This window comes from Lupinus angustifolius, chromosome LG14 (assembly GCF_001865875.1).
Source record: "Lupinus angustifolius cultivar Tanjil chromosome LG14, LupAngTanjil_v1.0, whole genome shotgun sequence".
Taxonomy (NCBI): domain Eukaryota; kingdom Viridiplantae; phylum Streptophyta; class Magnoliopsida; order Fabales; family Fabaceae; genus Lupinus; species Lupinus angustifolius.
The window spans coordinates 3,384,455-3,404,196 of NC_032022.1; the positions used below are offsets into that span (position 1 = coordinate 3,384,455).

Here is a 19,742-nt window from a genome sequence, read left to right on the forward strand (position 1 = left end):
TTTAGATTTACTTTAGACTAGTTTTTAATTTTACTTTTTGACCAATCTAGATTTGAATATTTCAACTTTTTGCCAATAAAGATATGTATAATAGGTTTTGAAATGACAAGTACTATAATTAGTTCTTATCCTTTTGTTAAACATTTTTGTAATTGAAGATTTTTTGGTGAAGGCCTGCTATTGCATTTTTTTCTAATAAAGACAACGGAACCATATGAATTATGATTGATAGTACCCCATATCATTTTCATTCACTAACTACAATTTAAATTATGATTGATAGTATCCCATATCATTTTCATTCACTAATTACAATTTACATAACTTTATCATTCCATTTGGTAACTAATATCAGCAGTATGTTGTTATCTAAACACCATAACTAAAACACATGATTTGCACTGTTAGGAAGCCTTATACTCGCTTATAACTATGTATCAAAATCAACAAGTTGTTAATCTAATAATATAAGATTTGACTAAATCTATATATGAAGTTAAACGTTAAATATTCAATTTTTGATAAACAACAAAAATATAACAATGTTGTACAGCTGAAGAGCCATTAAATAGAATTGAGTATAAATATACTTGTTGTTCCAAAATTTGTACAAAGTAGTATATTATCTTGGGACGATGTTCTCTACTTCTTATAATCTTAGTTTCTGTTCTCTGTTATCGCTTTCTTGGCACCCCATTTGTTTGTGTCCACTATTTCGGTTTCCTTTGTTTGCCCCTTCTTTCACCATTCATTCAATTCCCATCTTTTTCCCAAAATAAGAAAACGTATAATAAAAAACTTAGTTTTAAACCCCCTTTCCTATGATTTCGCCCCAAAATCTGAAGCCATTTTCATCTTAAAAACAAACATTACCATACGTTGTTGTTGTTGTTGTTTCATTTCCGTGGTGGGTTCTCTCGTTCTTTCTTTCATTTTGAAATGGCGACGAGTATAGGCATGATGGACGGTGCGTACTTCGTCGGCAGGAACGAGATTCTTACTTGGATCAATAATCGTCTTCACCTTAACCTCTCCCGCATTGAGGAGGTATCTTCAATCAAACAAATAAAACAGCTTTGATTTTGTTTTTTCATTTTTTTTGCTATAATCAAAAGTATCATATCAATGTACGTGTAACTAACTAATCCTCTCGGGATGCATGATTGTCCCAATAACCGGTCGCTAACCATTAACTGTCTATCGGGGGATCCAATGGGACAAACCAACACCTTGTTGGTCTTCTTTTTCTTTTCTCCATTTGGCATTTTTCTCCTCAACCTTGTTACATTGCGTGTGTCTAACTTCTTTTATGTGGTAATGCCATTATTTACCTTTTTTTTGTATTTATTAGCATATTCTAACCGAAGCAAGTACAATTTTGCCCTTTCAATGGTGTCAAATAAAGACATTAGTATATTTGATTCCTCCACATATTGTGAAATTGAGCTCCTCTTAAGTGTGAATCAGTCTAGAACATTGAATATAATAGTGAATGATTTAGATCAAACTAATTTCAAATTTTGGTCTAGAGCTTTGCCAGATTATTTAACATGTGTCTGCACCAACCAAGGAAAGGTAGAAACTAAAAGTTTATATTTGGGTAGAGATACATAATAGGGGATTTTATATACACCCTAAAAAGTATAAAGATACTCATACTTATAAATTTTTTAACCCAAATTACCCCTTTTACCAAAAACATCACACTCAACCTCTCAAAGATTGGATCATGATTAATCTCACTAACCAATCATATGGACATAGGTTGGGATATCCTTTTCATGAACGAGGGCAATGCCTCTTGGGAGAAATAGAGGTGACTAGTGCTTTAAATTACGGTTGTGGTCGAGATTGCGGTCACAATTGTGGTTACTGCGATTTCGGTCATTGTGTCTGTTGCAATGTGGATTACGGCCTTTGCAATGTGAATTATTTTCTAATTAAAAAAATATTTTTAAATTCGATACGTCCGATGCGGCCAGATGTGGCCCAAATGTGGTCATATGCGGCCATATCATTGTGATTCGGTGTCACATTGCAATTGCAGTGTGACGCGGTTGTGGCAGTCACCGCAACCCAATATTGTGGCAGCATCACGTGATGCAGTTTGAATTTAAATCACTGGAAGTGACTATGTTTTTAATTCTGATAACAATGAACTCTCAGAAACTTTGCCATCAAGCTTTCCTCATGAATATTTTGAAGCTATGAATTATGCTAGCGAATATGATTTATGATACATTGTTATCACAATTAAGGCTTGATTATTGTTGTATGAATTTGCAAGCGGATTGCACCAAATTAATTCTGAATTACCAGGTGAACAATATTTATTAGGTATTAGGTTGCTCCCACATATAGTTGTCAAAATAAATGTTAAGGCCTGTCTATTCTCAGCATAGTGAGGTACGCAGTGGATATAATTTAAGTAGCTCCTATGGTGGGTTTCTTGCTGCTTTTACAGCTAAACTGGGAATCTGAGATATTGTTGACTTTAAAATTGCTTTGCAATTTATTTGGATATGGGTGTTGGGTTGAAACCAGAGTTTGTTGGGTTTGAGAGTTGGATTATGTGTGAAGAGGTTGGGTGTAATATTTTCGGTAGAAGAGGTAATTTGGAGAGAATGAGTGAAAATGATTTTGACTATGGGTGTCTCTAGACATTTGTAGAGAATGAGTGAAAATTCAGAAGTTATTGTTTCGACTCACCCTATCAGTTTGTTTGTTCTACCTGTTTTAGTTTTCCTTCTCACTCTAAATAATTACTCAGTTTGGAATTGCTTATGTTCATATGGTAGTTTTGTGAAGACAATAATTAATTATACCTTTTCTTTCTTTCTGTAGTTTTAATGATTGATGCATGATATAATGGGATTTTTGAAAACTAAATAAATTAAAATACACTTTCTGTTCTCATGAGTTGCAATAAATTATCCAAAAATGTACTTTTGTGTACCTACGAATAGTATGAGTTTTGATAGAGTTTGGAATTTCGCACATTTAAGGATGTTGATGAGTACTTATAATGAATATAATGGTGTCTTCAAGTATGAAAAATCATTCATTCAATAAATCCCACATCGATAACAAGAAAGCTGATCAGCTAATGCTATCAGCTATGCTACAGTTATGAGTCTTATTATCTATAACAATAACAATTAGGTAAGGTCTGCTACATAGATTAAATAATGCCATGATATTTTATCCTAAATCACGAGCCTCATATGTTACAATGAAAAATTACATTTTTTTTTCCTGATCCTGTTTATGCTATATTCTCTTTGTTAGGCTGCGTCAGGTGCTGTACAATGCCAGATGATGGACATGACATATCCAGGGGTTGTTCCAATGAGCAAGGTGGGAACATGGCCTTGCTTTAACTTTATTTTATGCTCTGTAGATGTTTTGTTTATATAAAAGTAACCTTTTAATCTGTGGTTTATTCTAGGTGAACTTTGATGCCAAGACAGAGTATGATATGATTCAGAATTACAAAGTTCTGCAGGAAGTGTTCACCAAGCTAAAAATTCCCAAGGTATCTGTTTCTTCTCATCACAATATGTCATACAAAACACTGTAGAGAGCCTTGCTTTAGTAAACATGTAAGAAATAAATAATAAACAATGCTGGGATGACTTACTTTAAATTTTAAGCTTAGCTTAGCAATCAACATTTCTTTCTTTAAGGTTTCAAATTTTCAAAGGAATGACTTACCATCAATAGAATGTTAGCATATGGTTAAACAATGTGCTCATCAAGGCATAGAAGTTCTAATTATTGGTAAATTTAATTATGTGGTTTTCATGCTAATTTCACATCGTTTTGTTTTACTACCTATTTTTATTTAATTTTTCTTCTTCCCTTACATACTTATGCCTTTGGTGGACTGCAACTTTGGGGGATTATCTCTTTAGGCATGACTGCTCAGCCTTCTGAACAGAGAATTGGTGTGCATTCTGGCTTGATGCTGTACCCAACTTTCACTTTTATGCAGGGGTGTGGATACTAATACAAAAACAATTAAACCTTAATTCCATTAGGTGATGTCAACTATATGAGTTGAATGACATCATTATACTCTATTATAGATCATGTTTATCAATAAATTACTTATCTCTAAGTTTCGTCTATGTTCTTCTTGGCCTTAATCTTCCTCTAGGAATTAAACTAACCTCCATCTGATCTACCTTCCTTACATGGACTTCTACTGGTCTCCTCCACACATGTCCAAACCACTTAAAATGTGATTCTCCCATCTTTTATACAATAGGATCTACTCCAAATTTCTCCCTAATGCATTAATTTTCATCTTATCTTGTCTAATGAATTCACTCATCCACCAAACATTCTCATCTCTGCTAAACGAAGTTTATTCTCTTGTTAACATTTTAGCATCTAACATTTAGTCACATATAACATTGCAGGTCTCACAGTAGTGCAATAAAACTTTCCCTTAAGTTTGAGTACTACCTTTTTTATCACATATGACATGTAACACAATATGTCTTTTCATGAAACCTGCTTGAATCCTATAGTTTACATCTCCGTCAATTTCTCCATCGTCTTGTATGATTGACCTAAGATACATAACTTGTGGTATGATATGATCCCCAATCTTTACCTTTACAATAGGTTTGTGTGCTTTTTTTTTTCTAAACATACACTTCATATACTTCGTCTTACTTCAATTTACATAAAAGTCATGTGTTTCTAAAGTTTGTCTCCACATTTCTAACTTCTAATTTAATTCTTTTCTAGACAATATCATGTATTGAGGCGTTGGTTCTTTGATATGCTCCGTAAGCACTTCCAATGCTAATGTCAACAAGTAGGAGCTCAATATTGACCTTTGGTGTAGTGTTACGACAATAGAAAAATCTTCTAAAACCATGTCTTGTGTTCTCATACTGATGTTGAACCCATTATACATATCTTTAATTGCTCGAATGTAGGCTATTCGAACACATTTCTTCTCTGCAGCTTTTCACGAAATCTTTGTAGCCACTTTATAATGTCTTGTTCAAATCAATGACAGACATGTGCAAGTTCCTTTGATTCCATCGATAACTCTCAATCAATTGTTATAGCAAGTATATAGCCTCTATTGTCGACCTCCCCGACATAAAACCAAATTATTTTTTAGTGATATTCGTCTCTTACCTCAACCTTTGTTCAATCATCCTCTCCCATCGCTTCATAGTATATCTCATGAGCTTAATCCTTCTATTATTTGCATAATTTTGTATGTCACTTTTATTTTTATGAATAGGGATTAAAATGCTTCTCCTCCACTCGTCTGACATCTTAGACCTTATGATCTCATGAAATAATTTTGTGAGCCATCTAATGTCTTGCATTCCTAGAAGTTTTCGAGCCTCAACATGTATATTAACTGGTCCAACCGTTTTGTCATTCCCCAACCTCTTATAAGCCTTTTCACATTCAACTCTTCAATTCTATAATAAAAAATAGAATTTTGAAAATCATCTTTGGTGTTTAATCTATTAGAAAGTAAGGAATCATGTCTCTCACAAATAGCTTTATGAAAATAATTCTTCCATCTTTCTTTGATATATTTGTCATTCACCAAGACTTTTCCATTTTCATCTTTAATGTGTTTCACTTATTCCACGTCTCTTGTCTTCTTTTCCTATCCTTTGCAAGTCTATAGACATTTCTTTTCCCTCCCTTAGTACCTAGAGATTTGTTTAACCTTTCATATGCTTTATTTTTGCTTCACCTATCGCTTTTTTGACCTCTTTCTTAACTACCTTGTATTTTCCTAACTTTCAGTATTTTCACACAATGGCCATGATTTATGACATTTCCTTTTCATCTTAACTTTGTTTTGGACATTTTTTTCTACCACCATGATTCTTTACTCTTTGGTCTAGAGCCTTTAGATTTGCCTAGTATTTCCTTTGCTACCTTCCTAATTTCTTTGGTTATCTTCTCCTACATATCATTTGCATCTCCTTGTGTCTCCTAAAACCCTTTTTCCAAAACCCTATGATTAAAACTCTTACATTCTTCCTCCTTTCAATTTACACAATTTAATTCTCGGGATTCTATTTTATTGTTTTCTCTCTATTCTGTTCTAGTCTTAATCCTTACATCCATAGCCAAAACTATATGTTGGGTCGTCAAGCTCTCTCTTTAGGTTGACTTTGTAGTCCAAACAAAAATTTCCATCTGATTTCCTTATGAGAATGAAATTAATTTAAGAATGTACAACCTCACTTTTATATGTGATAAAATGCTTCTCCCTCTTCTTAAAACACATACGGACTATTGTAAAATTAAATGCCAAGAAAACATCTAGAATAGTTTTACCTTCCATATTTGTTTCTCCTATGCCATATCTACTATGAAAAACTTCAAATCCTCTAGTGTCCCTCCATACATTAGGGATGGCAAAAAAACCCGTACCCGCGGGTAAAACCCGTACGGGTACAGGTCATAAACGGTATCCGTAAGTATTATAAATAGGTTTTTAGAAATATCCGTAGTACATATGGGCGGGTATGGATATTATGGTACTCGTGCCCGCGGGTACCCATTATTTATATGATTAATATATTATATTTAATTAAAATAAAAATTACATTATTCTAACATTCATTACACTATGTACATATTTTCCTTTTACTTTGTTTACATATTTTATTGAGTTTGGTAGTGAAATACCTACAAATATTATTACATGTGTAGAAACACACATGTTTTACAAAGAAAATATATACTTTTTGTTAAGAAAATGAGAACAAAAAATCACACAAATAGAAAACACCAATAAATTTAGCATATTTGTCAAATATTCAATCAAAAGATACAAAAATAATTAAGTTTCAATCTCATTTGAAACATAATAGAAGTAAAAAATTAAAATTCATTTATAATATAGGAAACCCGTGGGTACCTGTTGAACCCATTTCATGATGTTGTCTTACCGATGTACCACAACTTAAAACTGAAGTGTCTAATTCTCTTACATCTCCCCAACTCATTTAGTTTCTTCGAGGAACATAAAATTAATCTTCCTCCTAATCGTTGTATCAACTATTTTCATTGATTTACATGTAAAAGTTCTTATATTTCATGTTCTGATTTATATCCTAGACTAGTGAACTAGCTTCCTTACCTGCACCCATTCATGCAAGTACGAGAACCCTTGCCTATTTTTTACTACATCAAGGGAGCAATGCAATGGCTCTTGCTCTTTTGATACTGTACCTAGAAGATATAGCCCATTGATTCTAGGCAATGACCTAGTATTAATATATCAATATTATTAATCCATATTATAGATATTCATGTACGTTGTATAATAGTTGTCTACTCTCTAATACAAGCTTCACCTTTTAGGTATGGATAATGTTTAAGATTTAATATATTTCAGATGATAATAACTTTTTTTGAGACTATAAACTAGTAGAAGAAAATACATTGGTATTATCATTAGTTCATGTTTGCATTTATTGGTCTAACATGGCTATCACTATCATGTGGCAGCGAATTGAAGTTAACAGACTTGTTAAAGGCCGACCCTTGGACAATTTGGAGTTTCTACAATGGCTAAAACGTTACTGCGAGTCTGTGAATGGTGGCATTATGAATGAGTATGGTACTTGCTCTTAGTTAAGTAGGAATATTCATTTGTTTTAGAGTAAATTATACTTACATCCTCTGAGTTTTATTGAAATTATACAAATCATTCATCTTTTTTTTACATCTATACAAATTCCCCAAATTTATATATGTACATTACAGTGACTACACCTGCGGAAGAGATAAGTGTAATCTTTTAAACAAAAAGGATGATAAGTGTAATTAAGTTGAACAAAATATGGTATATTGTGGGGACAAGTCCAAGTAGTATATACGAGTCAATATTTCTTTATTATTTTTGGTTCGTTTCAATAATATAAAGTGAATTAAACAATATTTTCTTAAAATTATTGATGCATTTTGTAAGGAACAAAAAAAAATGAAGAAATATTGACCTTTTATACTATTTGGACTTGTCTCCATAGTATATTATATTTTACTTAACTTAATTATATCACATTTTTTTTTTTTGTTTAAAATATCACACTTATTTATCATGCAAGGATAGTTAGCATAATGTATGCATATAAACAGGGGTGGTTTGTATAGGCACAAAAAAAGATGAATGATTAGTGTAATTTTACTTATAATATTGTATGATATCTGTTCAATGCATATTTCTACATTATCATGCTCTGCATTTGTTGTTTATATAGTTGCACCTTATATTTTACCAATTCTTTTTCTTTTTCTTAGGAATTATAATCCCGTGGAGCGTAGAAGGAAGGGTGGAAAGGACCGAAGTTCCAAGAGTCTGAAGAGCTCAAAGTCACTGCCAGTCAATGCTCTAAACATTTCAGGATCAGGCGAAACACACACACTTAGTCCTAATAAAGCCTGTGGTATGGTTCTTGGTGTCTTCGATCCTAAAGTTTTCTGCATTTTTACTGCTGGTTTTTCCATGTTAGTCTATTTCTTCTCATCGGTTCTGTTTTCCATTTTGGGTTGTTATCTTTTTGAGTGTAGTGCCCAAGCAATTGAGGTCTAATAGAGGAGCAGGTGTGGCTAATTCCACAGCAGAGGTTCAGACTTTGTCTAAGCAGGTATAGACTGTAGATTCCTCTTGCTTGTAACAGTTATAGAAATGGCATGCAAGATAATTAGACTCTAAGCGTTGGAGCATAACTGAAATTCTGGATGCCAGTCATTCAAATTGCAGACCACATGATGTGGCCGCTATATTGTGGTTGCAGTGACCGCCACAACTAGTTTATATCGCAATTGTGGTGTAACTCCAAATTACAATGATGTAGCCGCATCAGGCTGCAATGCAACTGAATCGGACTGCATTTGGGCTGCATCCGACCGCATTAGGCCACATCGAATTTAAAAATATGTTTTGGATTACAAAATAATTCATATTACAACGGTAACAATCGGCCGCAGTAACTGCAATTGCAGTAACCGCAATCACGACCATAACTACAATTTAAAACACTACCGGATACATATTACATATCCAAAGAAGTTCTTGTACTTACATATAATTCTGTGTAGACCTTATTGATTTTCCTGATGTTTGCCCCAGATGGTACAGTAAAATGTTCATGTATAATCCAGTGTAGACATATGCCCATGCTTTTATGGTTTCAGTCATCTAAATCTATATTTTCTCATATGGTGTTGCCATGTAGAATTTCTCATTTGATAGTTCAATGAAAATACTATTTACTTTTGTAATTTGGTCATTTTTCACTTTATTTGTCAGTTTTCTATTGTTCAGGTTACTGATCTGAAACTTTCAGTGGAAATCTTGGAAAAAGAACGGGATTTTTACTTTGCAAAACTACGGGATATAGAAATCCTTTGCCAGGCTGCAGAACTGGAGAATGACCCTGTAAGATAAGAATTCTAATGAAGGCTTGTGTCGCAGTTTCGTTATTTTTTACTTGCATCATTTGTTACATGTTTTTTATGCAGGTGTCTGTAGCAATAAAGATGATTCTGTATGCAGCTGATGCAAATGAATCAGCATTAGATGAAGCTCAGGAATATCTTAACCAAACTTTGAACTCTGTTGAAGCTGAAGAAGAAACAGAAGCTTGATTACTCCCAAAAGTAGCTCCTGGCTAATAGGTGTAAGATAATTCGCCAAGGTCTTTGTTAAATAAAATAAATAATGCTATCTATAATGACAATACCGGTAATCCTTACCAATGCTATGGCCATAATGTGCCATACGTTGATACGTAGTTGTAGGCTTGTAGCTGTATGGTGTTGTACTGCTGTTTTCTTCTTGTACACCTGGATAATCAGAGTACATTGTAACTGATTTTTCCAATAAACAGAGGTTATTTTATCTTCCTTCTATGTTCTAACCCAATAGAAACATTCTGTCATGAATGTTTATTTAGAACTTAGAAATTGAAATGTCCACAACTATCATAATCCATAGCTCGAGACCAATCTCTGTGATCTGTATTTGGAAAGAGAAAAGAGGTTAAAATTTCAATATATGAGAGGAAAATTGACAATAATTAGTCAACTCTCATCATAAACGCTAGTTTATATAACATTTGAATAAATATCCATTTTGGTACTTAATCATTTTTATGTGTACTAATTTGACCCCTAGCAAAATAAAAATATAACCTAGTACTTAAATATCAAGAATTCGAGTTAAAACAGTCTGTGTTAAGGGTCATGAAATTATAAAAATTATTAATTTGACGCACATTTAATATTTTCATAGACAATTTAGTGTTTTCAAATTTTTAGGGACCAAATTAGTATATATGAAAATATTGTGGGACTGAAATATATATTTATTGGAAAACATTTTAAAGTAAATATGATTAATTTGTGAGGAGATTATAAACATATGGAACAAGGTAAGCAATTGTTTAGTTAACCTCTTCCAATTTTTCCTCCCCCTCTTCATTTCACTTTGATTCCTACCCTTCAGATGTAATGGCAAATGTTTATAAAATATCAGGACAGCTTTGTGCAAATTGCATGGTTATCTTTCCTTTTCTCTAAATTATTATAAAAAAACATATCCGAGTAAGTTGCTGCTTAATTAGACAATAATTACAAATCCTCCTAACTGTTCCTCTATAAGAAAATTAAAATGTTGTATAATTTCAAAATAATGGTACATTTTTTTTTCATTTAATATTTTATTTATAATATAAGCATGTCTTTCGCAGAATTCATTCCAAGGATGATACTCTGAAACTCAATTCTTTTTGCATAATACAAAAGTAAAACAGGAAGAAACTAATAGAAATAGAGAAAAAATGTACTTACTAACAAGTATATGAGTTTGATAATAGTCACTATATCATCTATTATTTATATACGAATGAATGATAAATAATATAACGATGTTTATAAATTTTTACACTGACAATGCATAAGTATTACACTCATAAAATTAATGTCAATAAAATAATTATAAAACAAATGTCCACTGATGTTTACTCTTTTTTTCCTTCTAAACCCCATTAGTCTCTCCAAGATTGAAAATAAAGAAATAAGTGAATAAAGTATCTCATGGTATAAGGAGATACATTATCTTCTTCCACCATTAAAATTATGACATGTGTCATATTTATTTATTTTATATAAAACTATTTCTAAAGCTTAACAAAAAAATATATATGTCATAATTTTATTGGCCGAAAAGGATAAGTATCTCATGTGAAGATACTTTATTTTCAACAAGTAAAGGCATCAATGAAATCGGTAATAAAAGGTGGGAAAGAAGAAAAGGTGTGAGCGATGGCTGAATAGGTTTATTATTTTTCTAAAATGAAAATACTCATGCATTAACAAACATATTCATTTCAATTATAAACTTAATTACTAAATTATTCATATATATTATTTTCTATTTTCAAGTTACTCCGATAGTTTTTATACCAACTTAATAGATCATTTTACATTTAATTTTAAATACACCTTTGATCCACCCTTTGCAAACAATCATATTTAAGATTATTTCTATCAGATCAAACTGATTTACCCAAATGTTCCTCAAGGAACTCTATCAAGCATTCATCAATGACGTTTTTTATACTTGATTGAGATGCATAAAAGGCCATGGTACAAAGAAATCCGGTTCTCGGATGAAAGAATTTTGCAATACAAACTTTCTGATATGTATAAACGAAATGTAATGCTAGGTCGTTCCCTAAAAACAATGCACTTTAATGTTCGAGTGTAGTGTCAAAAGAGCAAGGGTCGATTCATCGCTGCCTAGATGTAGTAAAAAATAAGTAAGGGTTTTTCATACTTGCATGAAGGAGTGCAAGTAAAAAAGCTAGTTCACTAATCTAATATATGATTCAAAACTGGAATGTATGCACTCTTATAGACAAATCAATGGAAATAGTTGACACAATGAGTAGGAGGGGGATTAATTTTATATTTCTGCAAGAAACTAAGTGGGTTGGGGAAAAGGCAAGAGAATTAGACACTTCAGGTTTTAAGTTGTGGTACATTGGTAAGACAACATTAAGAAATGGAGAGGGTATAATTGTAGATAAGAATGGAAGAAGGATATGGTGAATGCAAAGAGAATAGGAGATAAGATCATATCCCTAAAATTTGTAACGAAGGAAGACATTTTTAATGAGATTAGTGCTTATGCACTCCAGGTAGGTCTAGATAATCATCAGAAGATAAAGGTTTGGGAAGACTTACAAGGTGTGTCCAGACACCCTTGGGGAGAAAAGATTTTCCTTGAGCCAATCTTAATGGAATATAGGGAGGGATACTAGAGGATTTGAAGATATTCATTATAGATATTGATTAGGAGGATCAAATATGAAAGGCTAGATTGTTCTAGACTTCTCTTCGAATTTTGATTTTACAATAGCCATGTGTTGTAAGAAACGGGAGGAACACCTTATTACATATAAGATTAGAGTTGTACATTCTCAAATTGATTTCTTTTTTATAAGGAAATCAAATATAATGTTTTCCTTGAATTGAAAAGTTATACTTGAAGAGAGCTTGACGAACCAATATAGAGAATTGGTTATGGATGTAAGAGTTAATAGTAAAGTGGAGAGAAAAAGGCAACACAAGGTCTCAAGGATTAAATGGTTGAAATTGAAGGGAGAGAAACGTTGGAGCTTCAATCAAAGAGTTTTTGAAGAAATATTTTGTGAGGTATATGTTAGAAAATTCCTTATGATTGGTGAAATACCAATCCTAGGATCTTGAATCTCATGATTCTCTCACATATATATAAAACAAGGATACATGTCATACTTGAATCCATGTTTTCTGATATACTCATTTGATATAACTTTTGAGAGAGTTTTGGTATGATGGTCTTCCTCAACCAAATCCTGAAAAATTTTTGGGACCTTCATTTTTCTCTCTGATGGGGAGAGGTAAAAACTATTGGTGATTTTGTGTCTTGGAGACTATAATCGTTCCTTATGTGTTAAATTATAGGTTCACATTATCCCCTATAAGCCAACCGTTTTGGTAGCCACTCATTAAGTTCATATTCGTTATCAGTTTCATAAGTCTTATAAGTTGTCAATAATTAGACCACTTGTTTTGTAACCCCAAAAAATAAATAACAGATATAATTGTATTAAATATATGATGTCAACCTTAATTAAAAAAATATGAATTTCTAACAATCTCCCACTTGTGCTTCATATTCCTGAAACAATTATATCACATATTCTTTAGGCGCACATCCATATGCTATTTATATTTAGACTTTTCCTTAATACAATCTGATCCATCTCATATATCAACTATATAACCACTGCGATTTTCATCACATTCAAGTGTGTCTCGACCATGATAATCACCATATTAATATACTTAATGACATAGATCAAATTTGAATGAGTGACACGGATATTTCAAACAATGTGATCTCAAATGTGGATGAGTGACGTGAAAATTTCATGCAATATGATCTCAAATATATCTATTTCCAACTGGTCATTCTTTATTCTTTAGTGAGATCAATCTAAAGTCTTTAATTGCAACACAATAGTTACAATACACAAGTTTAAAGTAGAACAATAATCCATCAACTTTATTATGCATAAAACTGTATATAACATTCAAAGTAAATCATAAAACATATAGACTCCCACTGAAAAAAGTATCATAAAGAATAACACCCAACGAGCAACATGCTCATGAAATACTTTAGGTACCAAACCCTTAGTTAGTGGATCAGCTAACATAAAATTTGTCCTTATATGTTCTATAGTAATTTGTCTATTTTGAACACTTTCTTTAACAACTAGAAACTTGATGTCAATAAATTTTGACTTTGCAGAACTTCTATTATTGTTGGAGTGACGAAATGTGGACTTGTTGTCACAATAAATTATCAATGGTCTTTTAATACCATCGACCACACGTAAGTCAGTGACAAAATTCTACAACCATGGTTGAAAGAACTATGAGCGTCTTTTTAGAAGACTTCCAAAAGATAGAACCTCCAACCAACATAAATACATATCCAGAGGTGGAGTGTCTACTATCTAGACATCCAACAACATTGGAGTCAGAGTACCAAATGATCTCTAAATTCCCAGACCTTCGATAAGTGAGCATGTACTTCATTGTTCTATTTAAGTTACGCATAACACCCTTCAAGTGATGCATAACAGGAATGCTCAAATATCTTCCCAAAACTCCCACGACAAACGCTATATGGGGACATGTGCAAACTTGAGCATACATCAGACTTTTGGGGCACTGTTCGAGACTAAACTTATCTCCCTTAGCTATAGGGGTATCGCTTGGTTTACTATCTTTCATGCCAAATCTATCCAGGACTTTATCTATATAGCTTTCTTGTGACAACCTTAGGATACCTTGAGAGAAATCTCTCAATATCATAATACCTAATACAAAAGAAGCTTCCCCAAGATCTTTCATTTCGAAATTTTTCGTTAGGAATCTCTTGGTCTCATGTAATAGTCCCATATAACTTCTAGCAAGCAGTATATCATCGATATACAATACTAGGAATATAAATTTACTCCCACTAAACCTGTGGTACACACAATCATCAAATTTATTTGCCTCAAGATCCTACAAGGTAATAACTTGATGAAACTAGTGATTCCATTGACGAGAAGCTTGTTTAAGGCCACAGATGAATTTCTTTAATTTGCATATCATTGACTTTGAGCCAATTGACACAAAGTTTTCTGGTTACACCATATAGATCGTTTCTTTAATCTCACCATTTAGAAATGTAGTCTTAACATCCATTTGATGTAGTTCTAAATCAAAATGAGCTACTAGTGCCAATATTATTCTAAAAGAATCCTTCGAAGATATAGAGAGAATGTTTCTTTATAATCAATGCCTTCTTTCTGAGTGTAGCCTTTAGCAACTAGACAAGTTTTATATATATTAATATTACCCTTCGAATCCTTCTTGGTTTTAAATATCCATTTGCAACCAATAGGTTTCGCACCTTCAGGTAATTCGACAAGATCCCAAACGTAATTATCATGCATAGACTTCATCTCGTCCTTCATGACATCAATCCACTTTTGAGAGTTAGAATTTTTCATGGCTTGTTAGAAGTTCAATGGATCATCTTCTATTAACCCGATGCCATCCTCATGTTCTTGAAGAAATACAAAATAATCATCAAGAATTGCACTTATCATCTCTCTAGTGGATCCCCTTAATGAGACTTCTACTTCTTGAGGTTGTTGAATTTATTCCATAGGTACTTGAGGGAGAACCTAATTTTTGCCTTGTTCTGGAATATTGCCAGGAACAATATTCTGAATATTATCTTCTATTACAGAAAATTTTCCTCAAATGGTAATAGACACAAGAAGTTGTTCACCATTAGTGATATGTTCTTCCTCAAAGAAAACATTCCTTATGATCTCTTCCTTTCCAAAATGAACTTCCTCAAGAAGTCTTGTGATAAGGTGTTGAAAGAGTTTTTTTTATGCTTGCTTTATTTTGAGGTAGCAACTTTTTGATTTGGTTTATTTAATGATAGGTCGATTCTTTGCTCGTCATCTCGGCTTTGTTGGAATAAATTCCAACGCCGGTATAATGGTCTCAAGAATGTTCCTTTAATAAAAAACTTAGCTTTATTGAATTATTAAAAATTTCATACCATCTCGGCTTTGTTGGAATAAATTCCAACGCCGACATTATGGTATGAATTTAGAAATTCAACACAAATGACAATGAGTAATATTTATTTTGGTTTTCCTTTATTAACCAAACTACTTCCTTGTGGAATGTTGGTATGGAACAAATAAATAAAGCAATAATTTAATCGTAACACTTCTTTCAAAGGGTTGGTATAAAGAATAAAGAATAAAGCAATAAATAAATGTTAGTTGCGGAAATGTAAATGGCAGAAAATAAATGTTAGTTGCAGAAAGTAAATGACAGAAAGTAAAAGTTAGTAGTTAGATCACTCATTATAACTGTATATTTTTCCTTTTCACAAAGATATAATTTATGAATTAAATTGTAATTTGATTCAAGGTTTCTTTCTTTGTCAACAAATAAAATTTATAAGTTAACAGTTTACTATCTTACTTTTTCATCTCTTTCAAGATTCAATTGTAGTATAGTATAGGGTTATGTCGAACCACAAGGAATTGCCTAATAGAACATTATTATAAACATGTTATATTACTAATAATGTTTAAACATCTTTTTGTTTGATTTTGTTTATGAAATATTAAAAAGTAAATAAACATAAACAACTAATATGCACAAATTCTTGAGGAGGAAATTGGTTGGAAGTATGGAATTATTTCTTTACTTAATTGATTTTGAAAACATTACAAGTGTCACTCGTCGGAGTAGGTTGTCACACCCTACTTCAGGCTCCATTAAATTTATTTAGCCTTGAACATAAGTTGCTTAAAATAGATGCTTGATGTGGCAAGTGAACTAATGTGTAGGTTATACTTTTTAGTTCACTTGTCAACACTTTAAGAAGAAGCATTTTTGGATCTTTAAATCAAGTTTTAGGTGATCAAGCTAAAACCGCATTAAGAACTTCATAAATGATCAAAACTTAACCAAAATTAATAACTTGAAATGAAAGGAATACAAAATATGATAAATTAAAGAGAAGAAATTAAACCATAATCCAAGTCAATTCGTAGGAGCATGAGCCATCTATCCAAGGATGGGATGCTTTTTGGACCGAAATAAGATAAAATTATGTTTTTGTATCTCATTTTCCATCTCCTTTCTCCTCTTGAATTAAGAAAAACTACAAAATAAACTTACCTAAACTACTTTGGAGTAGAAATTCTCCAAGAAAATTATAAGAAGAAGAGAAGAATTCAGTTTTGAGAGAGTATGAGAAATGGAGTGTATGTGAGAATATGAATTTATGAATGAGAACGAATTTCTTTTTCCTTTGAGGTGCCCTCCTATTTATAGGAGTTCTCTGCCACCGCCATGCTCCTCTCCTTGACCGCCAAGCTGTTAACCAAACCCTTCAGCATGGGTTTGATCATGGCCAAACAGCTTAGTCACCTGCTTGAGGCTAACTCATCCAAGCTAGTTGTGAGCTACTGACCCAACTATTGTGAGCTCCCTCTGAAAAGTCTATGAAGGCTACTTGGAGTGAGGTCGTGCATGATGTCACGATTGCTTGGTGGCTAAGTCAACTTGACCAAGTTGCTGGGTGCATATCGTCGGGCTCTTATGTGGCACTGCCCAGCTGCCTGCTTGAGCGGCTTTGACTGTGCTGATGGTGAAGTGGCCTGGTGCTTGCGGATCTGGTCAGGTGTGTGGTTCCAAGCTGTGCGGTCCAGGTGCTTCGCTAAGCTGTCTGCTTGAGCAGGTTGGCTTGTGCCAAGCTTGTGTTCTGACCGTGCCAAGTTGGGTCTGACCGTGCTAAGTTGGTATCCAGGTCAGCTAGGTGTGGGCTTGGTCCAAGCTAAGCTGCTTAGTGAGGAACTTCAAGTGGACTCCATATTTTTCAACATAAGCCAAGTCTTGTGGAGTCATGCTTAAGGCTAAGCACCTAGCTTGCCATGTCAAGCTTAAGCATGTCACGTGTGGATCATTTTGGCCTCTTTTAAGCATTTTATTTGCATTTGATTAATTATTCTCTTTTTCATCAAAATCCTACAAAAATATAATACAAAGAAATACACAAAGCATATATACAAGATTGTGATATTTTATCCTAAAAGTGTTGAATTAAGTTGAGTTTCTCAATTTTTCCAAGGATAAGTGCCATAAAAAGTATATGAATTTTAGGCATTTTTGGCACTTATCATAAGGCAAATCGCAAGTGCACGATTATGTCGCCAAGTAATAAAATATCGATCCCATGAGGACTGGAAAACTCCTTTAATTATAACAATTAATTTATCTTTAACTCAAATAGGAATTAAAAGTGAATTTAGAACAATTGAACAATTGACAAGAATAATTATGAAAATAGTAAAAAGGGATTGAAATCTATTTAGGAAGAGTTCGCAGGATAAGGGTTATCGCCTTTACACTCACAAATCCTTGTTTTGCTCCTTTTCATGAACTTTAAGTTGTGAGGGTGAATTGCTCTTTGATATTGTCATCCCCTCTCTAGCTCTGACAGGTTTACTCAATTGAAGTCGCACCTACTCTCGTGGTATGGTTATCAATCAAATTCTTTACTTGGATCTTTCTATCCAATTGCTTCATAGCAACCCAAGGTGAATTCCATAAACCCTCGAGAATCCTAATCCTACTCTCATGAATTAGGATTTTAGTTTGAATAACTGAATGGTTAGATAGCCGGGTTCACCTCTTGGTCCTTCCCTAATGTATCTAAGAGGTGTAATTTGTTGGCCAGACAACTCAAACGAATAAAACTCAGTTTAGTGATTCAAATCACAACACTCAATGAAATAGAAGTGAGAATAAGAATTTATTGAATGTAAAAAGGCATAGCCCTAATCCTAGAAACAAATGGAATTACTCACTCATGATGGAGAAGAGAATACCAAATTCTAAATTAGAGAATTATAATGTAAAGTGTAAAGTGTATCATCCTCCTTGAGGGAGAACCCTCATTTATCCAAATTACAAAATATTGGGCTAAGCCCAACAAAACAAATCTAAAAAATAGGAATATAATATAACATCTATGACTTCTTTTGGCCCTTCAATTGGTGTTCGCATATCCTCAACACTGAATTTCATCTTCTTGTACTCAATCTCTACTCGTTTAGGCTTTAATCCATCCAAAATGCACAACATAGCCAAAAACACCTGCTCAACTCAAACAAAGAGAAATAAAAGCTAAAAACAATCCTAAAGTCCTAATTAAATCCTAAAATGCAAGTTAAATGCAATACAAATGTAGCATACTTTCACACTCATCAAATTCCCTCAAGTTTATCTCTTGCTTGCCCTCAAGCAAGTATTATGTCTAACTTTCACAATCATGTATGAATGATGATATAGAAACCATGACCCAAAATAACTTGCAATCTCATGTTAGTTTTGAAACAATCCAGACATCAAGACAAGACAATCATAAACATATTTAATTCAAGCTAAGTCTTTGAGTCATAACAACTGCATGAATTTGGGTAATTCTTCTCTCATCACTCTCATGTGTTTAAATGTCATAGTGTTTCGCTCAAAATTTTCGTGAAAGTAAATTACCATAGGCTTGATTATAGATCAAATCGCCACTAACTATATTTGAATGCATGCAAAAATCAAGAGATATTTAAATAATTGTAATGGGGCCAATGTGATCACTCTTAATAGGCCTTACTTTATTATATGATCTTTTTTCAATAAACCTTTCTCCTTACAACATACTTTTTTTTCCAGTCCCTTCTCTTTTAGTATACTTTGTATTTCTTCTTTTTCTTTTCCTTTTTCCTTTTTTTTTCGAGATTTTCTAAAAGAGAAGGGATGAAATTAATTTATTTATTTTCCGCTTCACCTTTTTATGGATTCTTTCATCATATGACCTTTTTATCTTTCTCATTGATTCAACCAAACATCATAAATTATCCCAAACCCTCATTTGAGTAGCTATGAAAAATCATTAAAGTTCAGGCTCGAAAGTGGGCAACTAATGAGTTTTAAATGTTTATAGCAATCGATTGAAGGTCAAAACAAAAAGTCTTAATTGCCCCTATCATTTTAATGCATACAGAAAGACTTCAATCTTGAAACGGTCACAA

General features: G+C 32.8%; 1 protein-coding gene across 1 annotated transcript; it reads left to right on the top strand.

Annotated features, from left to right (window-relative positions):
* Window positions 662–9,912, top strand: LOC109326072 (microtubule-associated protein RP/EB family member 1B-like). Its single transcript, XM_019558724.1, has 8 exons — window positions 662–1,047; window positions 3,289–3,357; window positions 3,449–3,535; window positions 7,513–7,619; window positions 8,305–8,450; window positions 8,575–8,651; window positions 9,332–9,445; window positions 9,529–9,912. Exons 1-8 carry the CDS (start codon window positions 940–942, stop codon window positions 9,652–9,654), a joined length of 834 nt encoding a protein of 277 aa, XP_019414269.1. The 5' UTR covers window positions 662–939; the 3' UTR covers window positions 9,655–9,912.

Excerpts from the sequence above, each read along its gene's own strand:
- LOC109326072 (XM_019558724.1), top strand. The coding sequence starts at position 940 with ATGGCGACGAGTATAGGCATGATGGACGGTGCGTACTTCGTCGGCAGG. Across the intron at positions 1,048-3,288 it reads ACCTCTCCCGCATTGAGGAG|GCTGCGTCAGGTGCTGTACA; the intron begins GTATCTTCAATC and ends TCTCTTTGTTAG. Across the intron at positions 3,536-7,512 it reads CCAAGCTAAAAATTCCCAAG|CGAATTGAAGTTAACAGACT; the intron begins GTATCTGTTTCT and ends ATCATGTGGCAG.